The 19,350-nt window shown below is 41.8% G+C and overlaps 1 protein-coding gene across 1 annotated transcript in view; it reads right to left on the bottom strand.

Annotated features, from left to right (window-relative positions):
- The window catches only part of DOCK2 (dedicator of cytokinesis 2), a 398,532-nt gene extending 379,480 nt beyond the window's left edge, over positions 1 to 19,052 (bottom strand). Inside the window, exon 1 of the mRNA XM_041750396.1 lies at positions 18,942 to 19,052. Coding sequence (XP_041606330.1) covers positions 18,942 to 18,984 — 43 coding nt within the window. The 5' untranslated portion in view covers positions 18,985 to 19,052. The remainder of the gene's footprint in view (positions 1 to 18,941) is intronic.
- Positions 19,053 to 19,350: the final 298 nt, after the last annotated feature.

The raw sequence follows: 19,350 nt of genomic DNA, 5'->3' as shown, positions 1-19,350 counted from the left end.
TTACTTGGAAATGCCTTTATTAAGATATAATTTGTTCATTTAAAGTATATAATTCAATGATTTGTTCACAGGGTTGTGTAGACATCACTGTGATTAATTTTAGAACAATCTCATCACCTCAGAAAGTTCTCCCAGCTCCACGTAGCCACTAATCTACTTTCTGTCTCTACAGATATGCTTATTCTGGGCATCGTATATAAATAGAATCATGTAATATATAATCATTTGTCAGTGTGCTTGGGTGGCTCAGTTAGTTAACTGTCTGCCTTCAGCCAAGGTCAGGATCCCAGGGTCCTGGACTTGAGCCCTGTGTCAGGCTCCCTGCATAGCGAGGAGCCTGCTTCTCCCGGTCCTCCCTGCTTGTGTTTTCTCTCACTATCTCTGTCTCTGTCTCTCTCTCTCTTTCAAATAAATAAATAAAATCTTAAAAAATATATATATTCTTTTATGACTGGCTTTTTTCACTTAGCACAATGGTCTCAAGATTCATCCATGCAATTAAAGCAACTTAATTCACCCCCTCTCCCATTAGTCCTGTTTCCTCATATATTAACAAAACAAAATGCATTCAAAAACTCTTTGGGTGACTTTAGCAAAAATGGCAGAGTAAGGAACTCCAACTGCCTGTCCCTCTAAAGAAGCAATGAAAAATCTGACAAAAGCTTGCAGAATGAACTTTATCAGAACTCTGGAAAATACTCAACAGTTTATAGCACTCAAGCAAATGCTTAATCAAGAAAAAGGCAACTGAAACCTGGTAAAGCTTTGTGGCATTTTAACTTATTCTTGTTCCACTCTCTACCCTCCATATCAGTGGGAATTTTGAAAATGATATTCCATGTCCTTTATGTGGGTTTCTAGTGCCAGAGGGAGCAGAAAGGACATTGCTACAAGAAACTAGTTATCTATTTTGATCTGTTTGTGAATTCTCTAAAGGATTAGAGCTTGCCCTTTATTATTATTTATTATTTATGCTTTGGAGGACCAAGGGGAGAGAAGATAAATTGAGTCAATGGTGAGACTACCAGAAAGATTCAGGATTCCTCTCACTCAGTTCAATCTACCTTCTACCCTGTTTGGTCACAGGATTCATCAGCAGTGAGCCTCTATTTGGTTTGGAGACCACTGGAATTAGAAAGACAGAGCAATGGCCTTCTCATGGGCCTTTCCACATGTACTTCTGCCTCCCTCCATCCAATCTCCACACAGCATCCAGAGAAATAGTCAGCACAATAGGATTATATCACTACTTTCCTTAACTAATACCCATCAGTCTTCCATCTGCTGGCATGCATATAGACAGAAGATGGTCTATCCATACAATGGAATATTTTTCAGCCACAAAAAGGAACAAAGCACTGATAGTTGCTACAATATGGATAAATCTTAAATGTATAATACCCACATACAATAAGGGATCTAGAAGGATATGTATAGGACTGTACACATGCTAAGAAAGGATGGGAAAAAGCCCTAAACTCTCAAATTTGATTGACCTTCAAGCTCCATGTTGGCAGGAAATGCAGGCTAAGGCAGAGTTGCAAGTGGTCTGGCTACATGTTAGAGGTATGCCCCTATACACACACACACAGGGTCCAGCTACAAACAACAGATTTTTTTTTTCTTTAAACTCTAGGCATTTGGAGATTTAAGTGACCAGTCTTCACAAAAATACTGTGGAAAAGCCACTAAACAAACATACTACTACAGCCTAATTTAAGCAGATACAACCAGCCCTGGCAAGGAGGAGAATCTGACATCTGAGAGCATGTTATGATATTCAAGGTATCCAGTTTTCAACACAAAATTATGACCCATGTAAAACAAAACAAAACAAAAGCAAGAAAGGATGGCTCATTCACAAAAGGACAAAAAGAAGATAATAGAAATTTTCCACAAAAGGATGAACATTGGATTTATAAGACAAAGACCTTAAGTCAATTATCTTAAATATGCTGAACTAACTAAAGGAAACTATGGCCAAAGAACTAAGTCAAACCAAAAGAATAATGTCTCATAATATAGAGAATATCATTAAATAGAAATGACAAACTAATAAAAAGTAATTCTGTAATTCTGTAGCTAAAATATACAATAACAAATGTGAAAAAATCATTAGAGAGGCTCAATAGCAGACTTGAGGAGGCAGAAGAAAGAATCAATAAAGTAGATCAGTTGAGATCAGGCTGGCTGTGAAACAAAAAGGAAAAAGAATAAAGAAGAATGAACAGGACCTAAGTAACCTGTGGGACACTATCAAACACACCAACTTCACATAATAGGAGTTCCATAATTAGAGGAAAGAGAGAAAAAAGAACAAGAATATTTGAAGAAATAATGGCCAGAAACTTTCATTTGATGGAAGACATGAATTTACAAAGTAAAAAAGCTCAGTGAGATCTGAACAAAATAAACACAAAGATATCCACACTGAGACATAATTATCAAAAACCAAAGACAAAGAGAGAATCTTTAAAACACAAGAGAGAAGCAGCTCATCATGTACAAAGACTCTTCAATAAAATTAATAATGATTTCTCTTCAGAAACCAGAGAGGCTAGAAGGCAGTGGATGGCATAGTTAAAGTGCTAAAAGGAAAAAACAAAGAACATAAACTTCAACTAAATTCTATCTCTCACAAAATTATTCTTCAAAAATGAACAAGAGATAAACAGAAATAGAAGTTCGTCACTAGTTGACAATTGGAAAGACAAATGTGTAAAACATAATTATAATAATAGGTACATAATATATAAAGATGTGTGACAATAACAACAAAAGGGGAGAGAGAGATTTGTACAAAGATTTTGTGTACTATTGAAGCTAAGTTAATATTAACTCAAAATATATTATTATTGTAAGATGTTAATTGTGAACCCATGGTTAATCCCTAAGAAAATAACTTAAAAAAACATACAGAGAAAAGTAAATGAGAAAAGAATCAAATCAGTAAACTAGAATAAAATCAATTAAACACAAAAGAAATAGTAATGCAGACTGAGGAACAGAAAACGATGTAAGATATATAGAAAACCAGTAGCAAAATGTTAAAATTAAAAGTAAATCCTTCCTTATGAGTATTTACATTAAATGTAAATGAATTAAATCCTCCTGACATAAGGTAGAGATTGACAGAAAATATTATAAAACACCACCAACAACAACAACAAAAAGCCCACCATGATCCAACAATATGTTATCTACAAGAGACTCAGACACAAGTTCAAAGTGAAAGAAAAAAAAATGTTTCGTGCACATAGTAACAGAAAGAGCACTTAGTGGGTATACTAATATTAGACAAAACAGACTTTAGGTCAAAAGTATTACAAGAGACAAAAAAGAGCATTATATGTTGGCAAAAGGGTCAACAAACTAAGAACATAGAGCAATTATAAATATATGTCCCCTAATATCACAGCACCAAAATGTATGAAGCAAACATTGACATGATTAAAAGGAGAATTAGGTACTTCCACAATAATAATCGGAGACTTCAACCTCCCAATATCAATGATGGATAGAACAAATAGGCATAAAATCAGTAAGAAAATAGAGGACCTGAACCACGCTATAAATAACCAGACTTGACATATACAAAATACTCCATCCTACAACAGCAGAATGCACATTCTTCTCAGGTGCACATGGAGCATCCTCTAGAACAGCTCATATGTTAGGGCACAAAACACATCTCCATACATGAAAAATACTAAAATCATACAGAGTAACTTTTCCAACCACAAAGGAACAAAGCTAGAAATGGATAACAGAAATAAAACTGGAAAAATCACAACTATGTGTAAAATAAACAACATATATTTTTTTTTCTTAAATGGGCTCCATGCCACTTTGAGACAAATGAAAATGAAAACACAACCTACCAAAACTTACAGATGGAGTGAAAGCAGTTACCATATCAGTGAAGGGGGGCCTTGGAGAAGAAATGAGATCAGAACCACCCTCAAACATAAACAAGAGGTATTTATAATGTTGCTTCACTGTGTCCCAGAGAAATTGCTCTTTCATGTTGTCTTTATATCTACTACATGAGGTAGTTACTATTCCCATTTTACAGATGAGGAAAATAAGGTTCAGAGAGTTTGAGTGGCTCACCCCAAATCTCTCCTTTTCCTGTCGTTAAGTCATAGAGCCAGGACTCAAACCCAGCCCTGTGCCTTGCTCATTCTCTGCACCTGTTACCCTGCCCCCATCCTACCACCCCCACACAGAACCTAGATGGCAGGAATTCAGGTGTTCACCAGATCCTTCTTTATGCTTCAATTTTCTCACATTGTCTAAGAGAAAAGGAAGAAACTTACAGACTATTTAGTCTAAACACCTATGTAAATCAGCTCTTTCACCAAGGGACCAACTAGTCTTCATAGGTATTCCTTGAAATGGGAAGTCTCAATCCTGAGAAACAATAAAGCTTAGGAGCCAAGAGTCTATCTGGAGTCAGACAAATGTGGCTCTTGAGGCCAGTTCTACTCTTTGTTGGTGCTGACCTCAAATCCAGAGCCACAGTATGTGGTATACAGGCTTTGTCTTGCACAAGGCCACCCAGGCAGGAGAGCATTGGAGGCTAGTACCCAACCTGTGATCTACTTGCAAAACTTGTACCCTCTCTGGGTAGGGAAGAGGTATTTTTTGTAATCCACACAAAGTCACTGTGAGGGCCAGTGGAAGCCTGCCTGAGCAGCAACTTCATCTCCTGAGCCTCATTTCCCCCAACTGTAGAATGGAGGAGATGATGGACCCAAATTTGCAGGGTCCTTAGGAAGCTCAACTGAGATTAAGACAAAAGGGCTTGACTGGTGTCTGGCCATAGTAAGTCCTCCATAAATGGTAATCATTTTCCTCTTTAACTAGCATTATAAAACCTCCTAAAGCAATCTATTTAGAAGAACTCCTTCAGAATTCTCCTTTAAGTCACCTTTAAATCTGCCTCCCTGTAGTTTGCAACAAATGACACTGTTGGTCAACACTGAATAAAATTAATCCTTTGTTTGAAAGCAAACCTTGAGAAGGTCCTCAGGGGACTCAGGAATCTCTTCTCCTGCATAAACATAGCATGTTTCTTCATTCTTTTTACACTTGGCCTGATTTCAAATCCTGTACCCACACAGGCTGCTGCTATTTGGACACACTCCAGCTTGCTGGTGCCCTAACTCAGAGTCTCCACTCCCTGTTCCCTCCAACCCCAGAAACTTGGCTAAGAACATGCCTGTCACAAGCCTGGGCAGGGCCAACGAAGCAAATGAGGTTTCTAACAGAAAAAAAAAATCTATAATATGAGTTGATCTCTGAAGCACTAGCAAATTAGGTCTGTCCATCAGACATTTGGAAGAGGGATGACTGTGTTTTTTTCCCTGTTTCCACCCCATCTTTCCTTAGGAATCCCTCACCCTGCCCAGCTCTGTCAGATAAGAAAGTTCTAGTGATTCAACTTAAGAAGATGTCTTGGACAGATCTTGAAACCTGGTATTCAATATGAAGGTCTATATTCATTCCAATGATTCACATTTTATGAAAATGAAAGTAACTGATGTTACTATTTATTTTATAAATGTATCTCTGCCTTTGCATAAGGGCCTCTATTCTTAAGGCTCTATTTGGAAAAAAGTAGACATTACTGACAAAGGAAGTGGCTTTGCATACCAATACCCAATTCTGTTAAATTTTCTAAATGACTAACAGGAAACATTGAACCAGAATGCCACTGTTTGCTAAAGTTTGATTGCTTATCTCTGATCCTCATTTGAGTTATTTCTGACCGGTGTAAAAACAGATCACCTTCTTCCCTATTCCCTATAGGCTCAGCCACTGTCAACTTTTGAATGAGGGATGAAAGGGGCAGAAAAATAGAAGGCAAATATAGGACAAAAAATAAGGAAAAATCACAGAAATCATACCCTGCCCCACCTTGCTCATGCCTGTCCAAGGGAAGATAGACAAGTGGCAGTTGGCAGAATTCACAGAGACAACCATTCTAGCTTCCTCTGTCATATAAGGTCTCCAGACACTAGAGAATATTGACATATCCTCGTGAAGATTTGACCTCTCCCTATATCAAAGCACTTTACTCAGGAACCAAGGTGGCAGTTGGTTACTATAAGCCCACTCAGACCAAAATACTTATAGCTGAGGATCAAAGGGATGTATAAAGTATCAGGGCCATCTGGGCTCATTAAACGCAATGAGGACTCTTATGTTGGAAATCTGGGTTGGCAAGCCAATGCAAGCAGCTACTTTGAGACAGGTGAGACTTCCAACAACCCTAGAAATAGAATCTGCTAATTAGCCACCAATTGTACTTAAACCTGCTGAGATACACTGCTCATCAGGAACCCAAATTGAGAAATAAGGAAAAATAAGCATCATTGTTATAGTACACTAGGGTTGGATCTCTCTAGTTTGTACAATGTTAGAAGATAAGTCCAATGTTTCTTTTGGATTTATAGATGAGGAAACTGAGACACAGGGAGGGTAAACAACTTATCCACCTCATAACTTTGATAGATGGAAAGATAGATCAATCCAGAAGTCTACCTTCAAATTACTGCACACACTTCTTGCCCTCCTCCAAATAGTAAACACTTATTGGGCACATATCATGTACCAAACATATATGTTTTTCAAAAGATATTTATTTCTGCATCTACTAGGTGCTACTTAGTATTCTGGGTACTGGGGTGACAGGTAAAATCCCTATCATTCTACTAGTATCACCTCCTTTCTTCTCCAGTACCCCTCCAGGGTATTACCCTCATGTAACATATGAGAAACTCCAAGAGAGATTAAGAAACTTGCCCATGACCACACAGGCGGAAAGTGGTAATAAGTAGATTCAAGTCCAGATCAGAGTCCAAATTCCTTGCTTCCTTTACCAGCCCATTTCTGATGTTATAATTTATTGTGTTTATGTGTATGTATGTATACATGTAGGTATGTGTATGTATGTGTATGCTGGATATATACTTACATACATATGTAAGTATACATATATATAGTATAAACACATACACTATATTGTTCAATTCTTATCTTTTCCAGCATCAGTGAGGGTGAAGACAGTCTGCCTTTTTGACCAATAAATTCCCAGTGCTGAGAACAGCACCAAGCCCAGAGCAGAAGTTCAATCAATATTTACTGAGCTTTAATAAATACTTGTTGAACTGAAGGGATATGAACATGAAGAGCAAGTATGCCCCTTTTTCTGGCTAAACTCTTTCTTGAATTTCTTGAGATTACTTCAGGAGATGCTGACCGAGTTTAGTTGCCAATTTTGATTGCAGCCATCAAATGCCCTATGACCTTTACTATGGATTCATACTTCATCTGGGGCCCTGCTGTTTGCTGGCATGTTTGAAAAGCTTCAGCAAATAGCAAGTGTTAATAGAATTTGGACAAGTTGATGCATCTGAGAAACAAAAACAATAATGGAGAAAAAGAATGCAGTCGCCTAAAACTCACTTCTCTCGTCCCTGAGCTGGGCTTTGGAGGGTCTCTACTCTAGGGGATAGCTGAACTAGCATTTGATTTGAGTGAAACACACTCACTGAAAATGCACAAGCAGTTTGCCTGAAGTCTCTGGGCAAGGTGTGGACAGGCCCAGCACCAAGGCAACATCCTGATGTTGCGTCAGGGAGGGCAACTATGATGACCCAGCAGAAGCTTCCAGCAGCAAGGCCAGAGCTCACATCCAGTATAAGTCAGTAGTGAATACGGTGGGAGAATCACAACCAGAGGTAACCAAGGAGGAGTTGCAACTCCATAGACTAGGAGAGGGCAGAGGAATTATAACTTCTACTGAGTCCTTTCTGTGTACCAGACACTACTCCAAGGGCTTTACCAACCCATATAATCCTCATCATAATTCTTGGGTACAATTATTGTCATCTCCATTTTACAGATGAGGAAATTGAGGTAGTATAAGAGTGAGTGAATAGTACAGGGTGACATAGCCAGGAAGTTGCCTAACTGCATATCACCATACTCAGTTTTTAGTGAGCCAAAGTGACATGCCCAGCCAACAAGAGAAAGTTGGGATTTCCATGAGTTCTCTAAAACAGTGATTCTCAACTAAGGACAGTTTTACCCCCAGTGAACATTTCCTAATATCTGGAGACATTTTCAGTTGTCACAGTCTGGAGTGGGGTAGTACAAAGTGAAGGAGCTCCTGGCATCTAACTGATAGAGGTCAGGAGTGCAGCTAAATACCCTGCACAGAACAAAGTAGTATCTGGCCCCAAATGTCAACGATGTCAAAGCTGATAAGTACTGCTCTAAAATATGATGGGATTCACTCTTTCCTTTTCAGTGATGCTATAGGTGCGCGCGCACACACACACACACACACACACACTCACACGCATGCCCTTATGTTCACATATTCACATGCTGGAGTTGGAAGAGTGGTTTTATGATGAAACCAAGGGCTGATTTCTTCACTTCTTTTTCAGGGAGTATCTGGCACTCTGCTGCATCTTCCAAGTTAGAAAAGTAAGGTGAGAGGGGATAGCTCCTGCTGTCCTGGAGCTTTTGTGAAGTCTAGTTGATCAGACAAAATGAACCCACATTAATCAAGAAATGTCTTAAAAACAAAGGGCTCAGTTATGAGCCACAGCAGCTATGAACTCTCAGAAGAGAGAGATCAAAAGGGGCCCCATGAAGAAAGTGAGACTGGAAGGAGAGGGAGGGGTTTAGGGAGGGCAAGGGGGAGAACTGGAGTGATAGCCCCTGACGGGGTGGGTGGAGAAAAAAGTGTAAAGGGTAGGGAGGAAGGAGGGGAAATTAGCTTGATGTGTACACAGTCCCAGAGAGGGACAACCGAACCATGTGAATAAGGTTCCAGGGTGAGAACTATGGGATTGGGGACAGTGGCCAACTACAGGGGTCCAGATATTTGGGGAAGAGTTCAAGAACACCCCATTTATTGTTGTGCTGCTCTCATAGGACCCAGCCTTCTGACAGGAAAGAATTAAGGTCGAAGAGATGAAGGCAAGATGGGGGCAATTGAGTCCATCTGAATCTTATGAGGCCACCATAAAGTGAAAAACCTCTAACCTCTGTTACTGCCCCATCCACAATCATCTACAAACTTATCCACTCCACTAAACCATCCACCTTCCCATTCATCCACCCATTCACCCACCATTCCATCTACCCAATCAGCAATTACTAATTGAGCACCTGTTCTGTGTAGAAGAGTAAAATACACGGTCTTGCTATCATGAAGTTTGCATTCTATTCAACATGAGGCTGCAATGAAATATAATAAAGGTAATGGCAGAGCTATGATAACATGAAACAAAAGGTCCACCCAGGCCAACCTGTGAAATGGGGACATTAGTACTAATAATACTGTTGTTTGCTACCACAAGCAAAAAGAAGAAAGAGAGATTACTACTGGACTGTAAGCTTCCAGGGCAAGGACTGTTTTTATCAGGACCAGCTCAGGACTATCACTTAGCACAGACTTACTGAATTTAACTGATACGAATAGACAATAAAGATGGTTTCTCTTGGGCATCTGCATGGCTCAGTTGGTTGAGTCTGTCTCTTGATTTTGGCTCAGGTCATAATCTCAGGGTTGTGAGGTGGAGCCGCATGTTGGGCTCTAAGTTCAGTGCAGAGTCTGCTTACGATTCTCTCTCTCTGCCCCTCTCCCTAACTTGCATCCTCTCCTCTCTCTTTTCTCTCTCTCTCAAATAAATAACTAAATCTTAAAAAAAATAGTTTCCTTGGGGTGCCTGGGTGGCTCAGTTGGTTTAATGTCTTACTTCAGCTCAGGGCATAATTCTAGGGCCCTGGAATGGAACTCAACATTGGGCTCCCTGCTCAGTGGGGAGCCTACTTCACTTTCTCCCTCTGCCCCTCTCTCTGACTTATTCATGCTCTTTCTCAAATAAATAAAATCTTTCAAAATTAATTTCTTTTGCTCTTCAGAGCTCCCAAAACCAAAAATTTACACTTTCGGCAGAATGCTTTCGCTGTGTTTATGGTATTGGTTTACTAAATAGTTCCTGAGTACTTTTACCAGGCTGTACTTAACTCACTTTCATGAACAGGACTTGAAATTGAAATGCAAAGCTGCACCTGTGCAAATTTGCAAGAAGAGAGTTTATAGCTTCCACTGGATTCTCAAGAGTCCCATGTTACAATAATGTTTAGTTTCCCTGATATACTATGTTCCTACTAGTGGCTTTTAGCTGGGTGGATTCAAACTTGACCCCAAAACACAATTCTACCCTCAGACAATATGCTATCCAGTGGGAGGGATGACATGTGGTTACATAACTAAAGATAAGGTACAAAATGAGTCTGAAGTAAAACAGAAGAGGATCCTCCAGGAATGAAGTGTAAGAAAACTGTCTGAAAGTATTTGCATTTCAGTGAAACCTTGAAAGTCTCTGCTCTCCAGTTTCCTCATCTGTGAAAGAATGATTAAAGTACACATCTCTCAAAGTGCTCAAACATGGTACCACAGTGTTCTGTAAATGTACCATGCTAAAGAAAAGTGAGGCAATGTTATTATTTATGACAATGTGGATGAGACCTGAAATCAAGGGTTTAATGAAGGAAGTTCTGTATGCAATTCCATTCTTCCAGCTGCTCACACCAAAAGCCTTGGAGTCACTTCTGATTCCTCTTTTTCTCTCATGCTCATTTCAATCCATGAAGAAAATCCTATTTGTTCCACCTACAACACACACATTCAGAATCTAAGCACATCTCACCTCCCCCATTTCTGCCTCCCTGGTGTGGGCTACCACCATCTCCTGCCAGGGTCACTGTAACAGTTGCTTAATCACCCTCCCTGCTTCCACATTTGATTACCCTCTATCCGTCATAAAACAGCTAGAATAATCTTTTAAAATAAGAACATTCTGCTATTCTACAGAAAACCCTACAATGCCCTATTCCCTTCCATTTAGAGTAAAAGCTTTAGTTATTATAACATGTACCAGGCACCACTCACTACAACCTCTCCTCAGAGAATTCATTTCCTACTCTTTTGCCCCTTGCTTGCTCTCCTCCAGCAGCCACACAGACTCCCACACATTAGACAGTTTTCCTCTTTAAAATCTCTGCATTGGCTATTTATTCTACCCAGAACATTCTCTCCTGGGGCAACTGCCTATTTCCACCATCAGTGAGGCAAGTAGCAAAATCCCACTGGCACTGGGGATTCAGCTGGCACTATGTATGTTTTTCTGCTGCAACCCAACATGCTGATCATGGTGTCTCAGGCCAGGCATTGCCACCATTCAATCCAATACAACAAATGCTTGCTCAACATCTACTCTCTTCAGAATCTTTTTGTATCCTGGGGCATGTATGCAAGACACAGTTTCCACCTAGGTCTCCTTCTACCACCCTAGTTCAGGCTTGGACCCAAGGGTCAGAGGAACTTGAAGTGTTCTGAAGTAATGTCTAGAGAGGAGTCTGAAAAAATGCTATCATTGTCAGTCCTATCCCTCTCTAGTCCCAGTTTCTGTGACTGTAGCTTTAAACCAATGCAAAAGCTGACAGTGTCCTAGTGAGATCAGAGGGTCAAGAGACAACTTTCTCTAAGGAGAACTAAAAACCAAGTAAGACTTAAGAGACTTACAAACTCAGCCTGACCACGTTTTAACTCATATCAATTAAATGAAGAAAGGAGAAAGTGCCTATAAACACTGAACATTTGCAGTGTTTCTACCCAGATACCTCTGGAGTTGGAGGTGATAAGCATTATCATTTCCCATTTGCTGAACATTTGCTACAGAACAGACTGTGGGCACCTGTGTGTAACTGACTATTAAATTAATGGTTTATAAGCTTTAACAAACAAACAAGCAAAAAGAAGTCCAAAAGTCCAGAAATTAGAATACTATGGTGACTACAATGCCTGTCTCAACATACAGCAGCAGGAAGAAGCAGAGCTTAGTAAACACAAGCTGTTAAGGCTCACTCAAATATAGACATTAAGGTTGGAAACAAGAGGGCCACTAACTACTGAGGCTCTCACAAGCCAAGGGATTAGGACAATTTCCTTACATGGACTTAAAGAGTCAGCCTATCAGGTACTTCTAAACAATCCTAAATTGCTGAAGCATTAAGAGTGGGAGGCCCGGCACTTAAGAATTGGTGGTAGGATGGAATCAGATTTCCAATACATGTTTTTTTGTTGCACCAGACTAATTTTGGAGGACTAGCCCAAAGATATAGTTGGCCTCCATAGCAAAGATATATGTACTAACATCTCTACAAGCGTTTCCTTTGGAATTCTTTTCTCCATTGCTCCTCAGAGGTCTTCCCAGACCATCCAATTTAAGACCCCTCCTTCTAATACTCTCATTCATGGAACAAACTTTTATTACAATAGCACATATCATAACATATTTATATGCTTATTGATTTGTCTACAAAGTCCTTTTCTGTCTTCCCCACTAGACTATAAGCTCCAGAAGTTGGAACCATATTGGCCTATTTCCTGTAATTTCAGGGTCTAGCATAGTGCCTGGCACATAGGAAATGCCAACAAATATTTAAGAAATAAATGAAGGATGAATGAGTAAATGAATGAACAAGTTAGTGAATGAATAGTATTCTCTATCCTTCCTCCTTGATTACTACCTTGGGCAGCAAGAACAGTATAACTAGCCCCATTGTAGTAGAGTTCTTCCCTCAGTTTGAGATGTATGTTCTACTCATGATTCTTACTCAAAGAATCCATCCCTAGCCGTGGCTCCTGCTAAATGAGTAGCAAGCCTCATGTCCCCAAGCCACAGTGTATTGAACCAGTTAGGAGCAGCCCCTTGATCAGAGTGGGGCCCACTCCTAGGCTATTAATGGTCTCTGATCTGAGTGGCCTTTCTTGAAAATGTGAGTCAGTCCATTCAGATCTTCTCTTTCAGAACTTTGAACAAATAAATAGAGAGGAGAAGATTTGGTGGATACTTGAACTGTGAAGTCATGCAGAGTTGGGATATGTGGCACTGGGGCCACTATGATGGTGTTAAAAGAATATCAAGGTTATGAAAGAGTGATAAAATTAGAAGGAGTTAGTAAGGAAAGCAAGGAAAATAGCACTGATGTGTTAAGAGAAACGAGGTTGCCATGATAAGGAAGGCAGAGGTTTCCAGAGCTGCCTTTGTTTAGGCACTTCTGGAGGCCTGCCTTTCAGGTTTCTTGGGTTTTTATTCAATTTCAACTGATCCTTGAAATATTCCACTCACCTCCTTACATACACATATACACCACACCACACAACTTTTAATTGAGCCAGTTTGAATGGATTTCATTCCTTTAAAGGACTCCTTTAGAGTCTATGTTGCAAGAGACCCAAATGCCCACTTCCCACTCCAAATCTGTCCATTTTGGTACAGACCAGCTCTGTCCAGAGTCCTGCACTGCAATAGCATCATCTACATTCCTGAACATGAAAGTGGTCTCAGATTCATCTGTATTCCCCAGTCAAGATGTGCAAAAGACCCTTTCTCCACTTTTGCAGAGCCTAGTATGGTTTGCATTAAGCCCCTCCCACAAAAAAAAAAAAAAAAAGATGTGTTAGAGTCCTAACCCCCAGCATACCAGTGTGTGATCTTATTTGGAGATGCAGTCTTTACAGAGGTAATCAAGTGAAAATGATGTCATTAGGGTGGGCCCAGATCCAATAAGACTGGTATCCTTATTATTTTTTTTAAAGATTTTATTTATTGATTGATGAGAGACAGAGAGAGGCAGAGACACAGGCAGAGGGAGAAGCAGAGGGAGAAGCAGAGGGAGAAGCAGGCTCCATGCAGGGACCCCGATGCGGGACTCAGTCCAGGGATTCCTGGATCATGCCCTGAGCCAAAGGCAGACACTCAACCACTGAGCTACCCAGGTGCCTCCTGGTGTCCTTATTAAATGGGATAATTTGGAGAAAGTCATACACACAGGGAGAACACCCTATAAAAATGGAGGTTGAGATTGGGATGATACCTCTACAAGCCAAGGACCACCAAAGATTTCCAGGAACACCAGAAGCTAGATGGAGCATAGAACAGATTCTCCCTCATTGCCCTTAGAAAGCACCAACAGTACTCCTCAACATCATACATGGGTTCACAACCATAAGCAGAGACAACCTGTATAGAGGAGAGGTTTCTGGGCATCACTGAAGCTCCCACACAAATATATGCTGGCAGGCCTAGCTTTAGAGTAAATGAACCTTTTTTTATCTGTACTCTCTATCTGAGAAGCTTGGCCTCGAAGCCTTCTTCTACAGTCTCTAAATTTCATACCACAGATGATGAGTTATCCACTATGGACTAATATGCTGTCCCCACCCTAGGGTCACAAATATTGAAGTCCCAGTCCTCAATACCTCAGAATATAACCGTATTCAGAGATCAGGTCTTTTTAAGTGTGATTAAATTAAAATGAAGCTTTTAGGGTAAGGCCCTAATGTAATAATGATTGGCAGCCTTCTAAGAGGAGGAGACACCAGGGACGAGCATACACAGAGATGACCCTGTGGGGACAAAGCAGTGAGAAGGCAGCTGTCAGCAAGCCAAGGCCTCACAATGAAACCAAACTACTGGCACCTTGGTCTTGAACTTCTAGACTCAAGAACTGTGAGAAAATAAATTCCTATTGTTTAAACCCCCCAGTCCATGGTATTTTCTTAGAGCAGCCCTAAGCAAATTAACATATCATCCCCAATGTCTTTTTTCCCCTCCTTCCTTAGAAATGGTGCTCCTAATGTTCAACGGGGTGTGTGGCTGCCTATATTACAGACTACATTTCCTACCTACCGTTGGTAGATTCAATCATTCGATTGTGTTTTAGCCAAGAGGATACAAGAGGAAGAATTAAGTGGGCCTTCAGGTAAGTGTCCTTACAGAGAAAGGCCATCCCTTTTTGTTCCCTTCATCCTTATTGCTGGTTGGAAGTGAGACCTGACAGCTGAAGCCTGAGCAACGAGCTTGGTTCAGGAGGCAGAAACCTCATGACAAGGAAGCAGTGCAGTAGACAATGAATTGCTCCACTACCTCTTCATGGACTATTTCTGGGCTTTCTATTTGAGGGAGAAATAAACTAGTTTGGTCAAGCCACTTTTCTGGAGGTATTCTATCATCCATCACATTTATTCCTAACTGATAACTGTTACTTATTCTTTCTACCTTTTCTGCTCCCAGGTGGAAGCTATCATCACTGACACTCAGAGAAGATTAAGGTAGTAAAGGCCAAATTGTAAGTGGACTCTTGGAGGGTTAACTAATCCTGCAGTTAGGAGACAGGTAAATTGTCACCTACTTCTGTTTTTGTACCTCTATGTCCAACCCCTGCCCTTATCACAATTCATTATATTAAATTCTTAAAGGTGACATGCCTGCTCAAAAATTCCACCGTGCACAGAATGAAGTCCAAACTTATAGGGCTGGCATTCAAAGCCCCTTTCACCATCTGGCTGCAGTCTACCTCTCAAAAGTTTTGTTTTGTTTTGCTTTGTTTTCATTATAAACATCTACTAAAACCAAAGCAGAATATTTATTGTTTGACCCAAATGCTACATATCCAATATCCTGCCTTTTTCTGTGATGTTCCTGCTCCTGGATTTCTTCCTTGTATGGTGTAAAGGACCTGGGATCTGAAGTCAACTGAATTTAAGGCCAAGCCCAAGTACTTCTAAATTATATGAACTCTGGGTCTTGGTTTCTTCATCTGTAAAATGAAAATAATGCCTCACAGAGATGTTCTGGAGCCAAAGATATTGCATGAGAATGGGTCTTGTAAACCACAAAATACTACACTCTTGGAAGGCATCACCATCCTCAATCTGGTATTAGGGTGCATTACCCTGTGTTTCTCTTGGCTCCACAACTATGAGGTAACTCCCTTACCTTAGTCACTAACTTTGATTGAGTCAACCACATTACTAAGTACTTTTCATGGATTACCCCATTCAATCTTTACAACAGCCTCATGAGACCCACATTATCATGAGACCTCACTTTATTGATGAGGAAACAGGCCCAGATTTAAAATCAGTTCTAACTTCACAGCCCAAGCTTCTAACCTCACACATCTCTTCAAAGGCAGTCTGTGCCTTTTCTTACTTCATATTCATACTGTTTTGTTCCACTTCTGGAACTCTCTGGGATTCTAATGGATCACATGTTAAGATTCCATCAAGGAAGGAAAAATAATCAGACAAGGCATCTCTATGAAGGTCTCCTGGGGCTGCCAACCAGACAACAAGATGAGCAAGAAGCCAGTGCTTCTGGTGATGAAACTGTCTCGTGTAAAGCCAGCCCCTGAGACAAAAAGACAGACGTGAGCAGTCCTTGTGAATTATATCAGACAAAAATGGGCTAATGCCACCAGCACTTATGAGGAAACCAAATAAGAAAGCTTCTTGTGTTTTAGGCCTGGCTGGACTCTAGAGATATTCTGATGAACCACTAAACTTTTATGTTTCTCTTTGTCTTATTCCAAGTCCCCATACTCATGATCTCAGATGTTCTTTGTAAAAGAACACTTTGAAATATAAAAATATTAATACCTAGACTTACAATGAGAAAACTAGATCTGTCATAGATCTGTCTGCAACTAGTGATGGTGTCAGAACTATAACCGAGACTCCTTAATGTTAGGTCCCTGTTCTTTCTGTCCCTTGACTCCAGTCCGCCATTCCACCATAAATTACACTCCCTCTTCTTTCCATCTACTGAAGGCCTAAGAAAGAGTCCTGCATTTATCTGCAGAGAAAAGAGACACCCTTTGATAAGTAGGCACCTATCTTAGTGCTGTCTGGCTCCCTAGAGGGTCATAGATCTTCTGACTCCCTATGAAATAGAATTTTCATAAGTAGGCATGAAAAATGTCAGCTATACCATCAGGTCAAGAAGCCCTCAGGCCTAATGCCTAACAGAGTTCCTAATCCCTGACCATATAGGTTGGATTTCCTCTGCAAGAGAGGGTGGGAACCCTACTCCAACCTGTAACTCTGTCCCATCCTATGGTATCATGTCCTCTACTAAATTCTCATGCAAAAGACAAAGTCTAAGAATAATAATTGATAACATCTAGTGAGGACTGCTTTGTACAATTATTATTCTAAGCACTTTATATGAATGAACTCCTTTACTTCTACAACAACCCCGGGAGGCATGGGCTATTATTATCCCCATTATATAGACAAGGAGACAAGGAAACTAAGGCCTGGAGGGAGTAAGTAGCTTGTGTTGGTCACAGGGCTGGAAAGTGTTAGAAGCTGGAATCCAAAAACAGGCAGTCTAGCACCAGAGCCCATGATCTTCACAGCATAGCACAGGGCCTTCACAGTAGGAATGCACTGCAGCCCTTGGAACGAAGGGTAGGGCTCTTCCACACTGCTCAAATCTCCCGCAATTTACTGCTCTACTTACTGTGGACCGATACGGTCTCCTATCTGCCACCCAGGCACCTTTGCCATTCTGTTCACTCAGCCTCCCTCCACACTGGCTTCAGCACAAATCTGTCCATGCCTCTTCCCTGCTCAGAAGCCCTCTTTGGCTCCCCATTGCCTAAGTGGGAAAAGTCTCAATTTCTTAGCCTGGCATTTATACCCTTCCAAAATGTGGCTCCAGCTTACTTTAAGTACAATCATCCTTCTCAGGCAAAAGGAGCATGTCTTTTTTCCTGGATATGCCCTTCATGTCCCACTTTCATCTCCTATACTACGTTAGCCTCTCTGCCTACAGTGGTCTGCCCTGTAGACCACTTAATAGTTCCCATTTTCCCTTGAGAAGAATTTAAGCTTGACGCCCCCAGCTGATAGGGCCAGACTTAGAGAAGCTGTGAAGTTAGACATGGTCCTTAGTGGTTTTAGTTCAAACTTCCCATTTTATAGATGAAGAAACTGAAGCTCTTCAAGGATTAGATTATTATTTGTTTTCTGGATGGGGATCTTTATTTTAAAACACTCCGTAGTGCCTAGAGCCCAGCAAGTGAAGAGATAAATGTTGAACTCTCCAGGGAAGCATTTCTCCCTGGGAGTGGCCTTGGGGCTCCCTGTATTTAATCTCCCTCCGGGCCTGGGTACTCCAACTTCTAACCTGTTCAATGCTCCTCTCTGGGGTTGGTGTCTGGTATCTGCCTGTGTAGAAAACCATACAGTGGTTTTCAAACTTAAGTGTAAATTTGAAAACCACAGTGAGTTTTCAGAGGCTGCACCACGGGTGCCACTTAGTAGAGTCCCAGTACCTGAAGTTTCCCTTCCCCCAGCCACCACTTCCGCCCCTGAGCTTGAGGCAGAGGCTTCTGGGAGCTTAGACGGCTGAAGCTGATGAGGCCGGCTTCTTGGATGTCCCCGGATAACCTGGAAGGAACCTTTCTTCCCAGAGGTTCTCCAGAGCCGAGTGAAGGACTCTGCTCTCCAACCCCATGCCCCAAGCCTGTACTGCTCTCTGGACCCTCTACCAAATAAGCAGTCATCTGACCCAGAAAAAACAGGCAGGGGAAGCAGGCAGATGGGTGTCTTTTTGGACAGGAGTGGAAGAAGGCATTCTGGGCCAGGCCAGAGAGGGCGGGTGTTCCTTCTATGAGGCCAACTCTCTACATGGAGGGATGAAGTCCACTCCTTGAAACACTGGGACTGTGGCACACAGAGCCAACTGGGCTAACCACCACCTAGGGGATGCAGAAGTGTTGGGGGATAGAGAGCAATCTGTGCCCAGTGGGAGAGGGCATGGGCTGGGCAAAGCCAACTGGGCAGCGTGCCCACTTTCCTCTCCCACTGCCTCCTCCTCCCTGCCCAGCTGGCCCTGCAGCTAGCAGAGGAAGTCACTGAGCCCTAGGACCTTGGGTCAGTGTACCCCGCCTGTGGCCGCCCTGCAGGCTCCTTCAGCATCTTCCTGCGCATGGATCTCAGGCCACCTGACCTTCCCCCTGCTGGGGACCCCTTGCCCACACCTGCCCACACCTACCCACGCCGTGTCGCTCCTTCTCAGTTTTGCGCCAGGGGGCCATGGCTGGGCCAGGGGAGCTGCGGGCTCCTTGCGTCCTCCTGTGGGGAAGCAGCCAGGGGGTGGCTAGGCGCTCCGCAGAGCCCCACTTCCTTCCTCTTTTCAAACTCCCTCTCAGGACCCGCCCTCCTCTCCCCAGGGTGCCCTGCTCCTCCTCTTCCTCCCTCCCATTGGGCTGGGGCATGTTAGAAAGCTAGTGGCTAGCAGGCCAGAAGGCCCCCAGCAAAACTTGGGGGCCACCTCCAACTTGTTCCTCCCCAGGCAAGTGGGCAGAAGCTAAGCAGGTACTTGGCCACCCAGGCCACCACCACAAATGCAGAAGTTCCAGGATAACAGCTTAGTGACTGAACAGAATTCTCTCCCACAGCTA

Source organism: Vulpes lagopus, chromosome 3 (genome assembly GCF_018345385.1).
Source record: "Vulpes lagopus strain Blue_001 chromosome 3, ASM1834538v1, whole genome shotgun sequence".
NCBI lineage: Eukaryota > Metazoa > Chordata > Mammalia > Carnivora > Canidae > Vulpes > Vulpes lagopus.
Note: the sequence above shows the minus strand (reverse complement) of the source record. Positions and strands in the feature narration are given on the sequence as shown.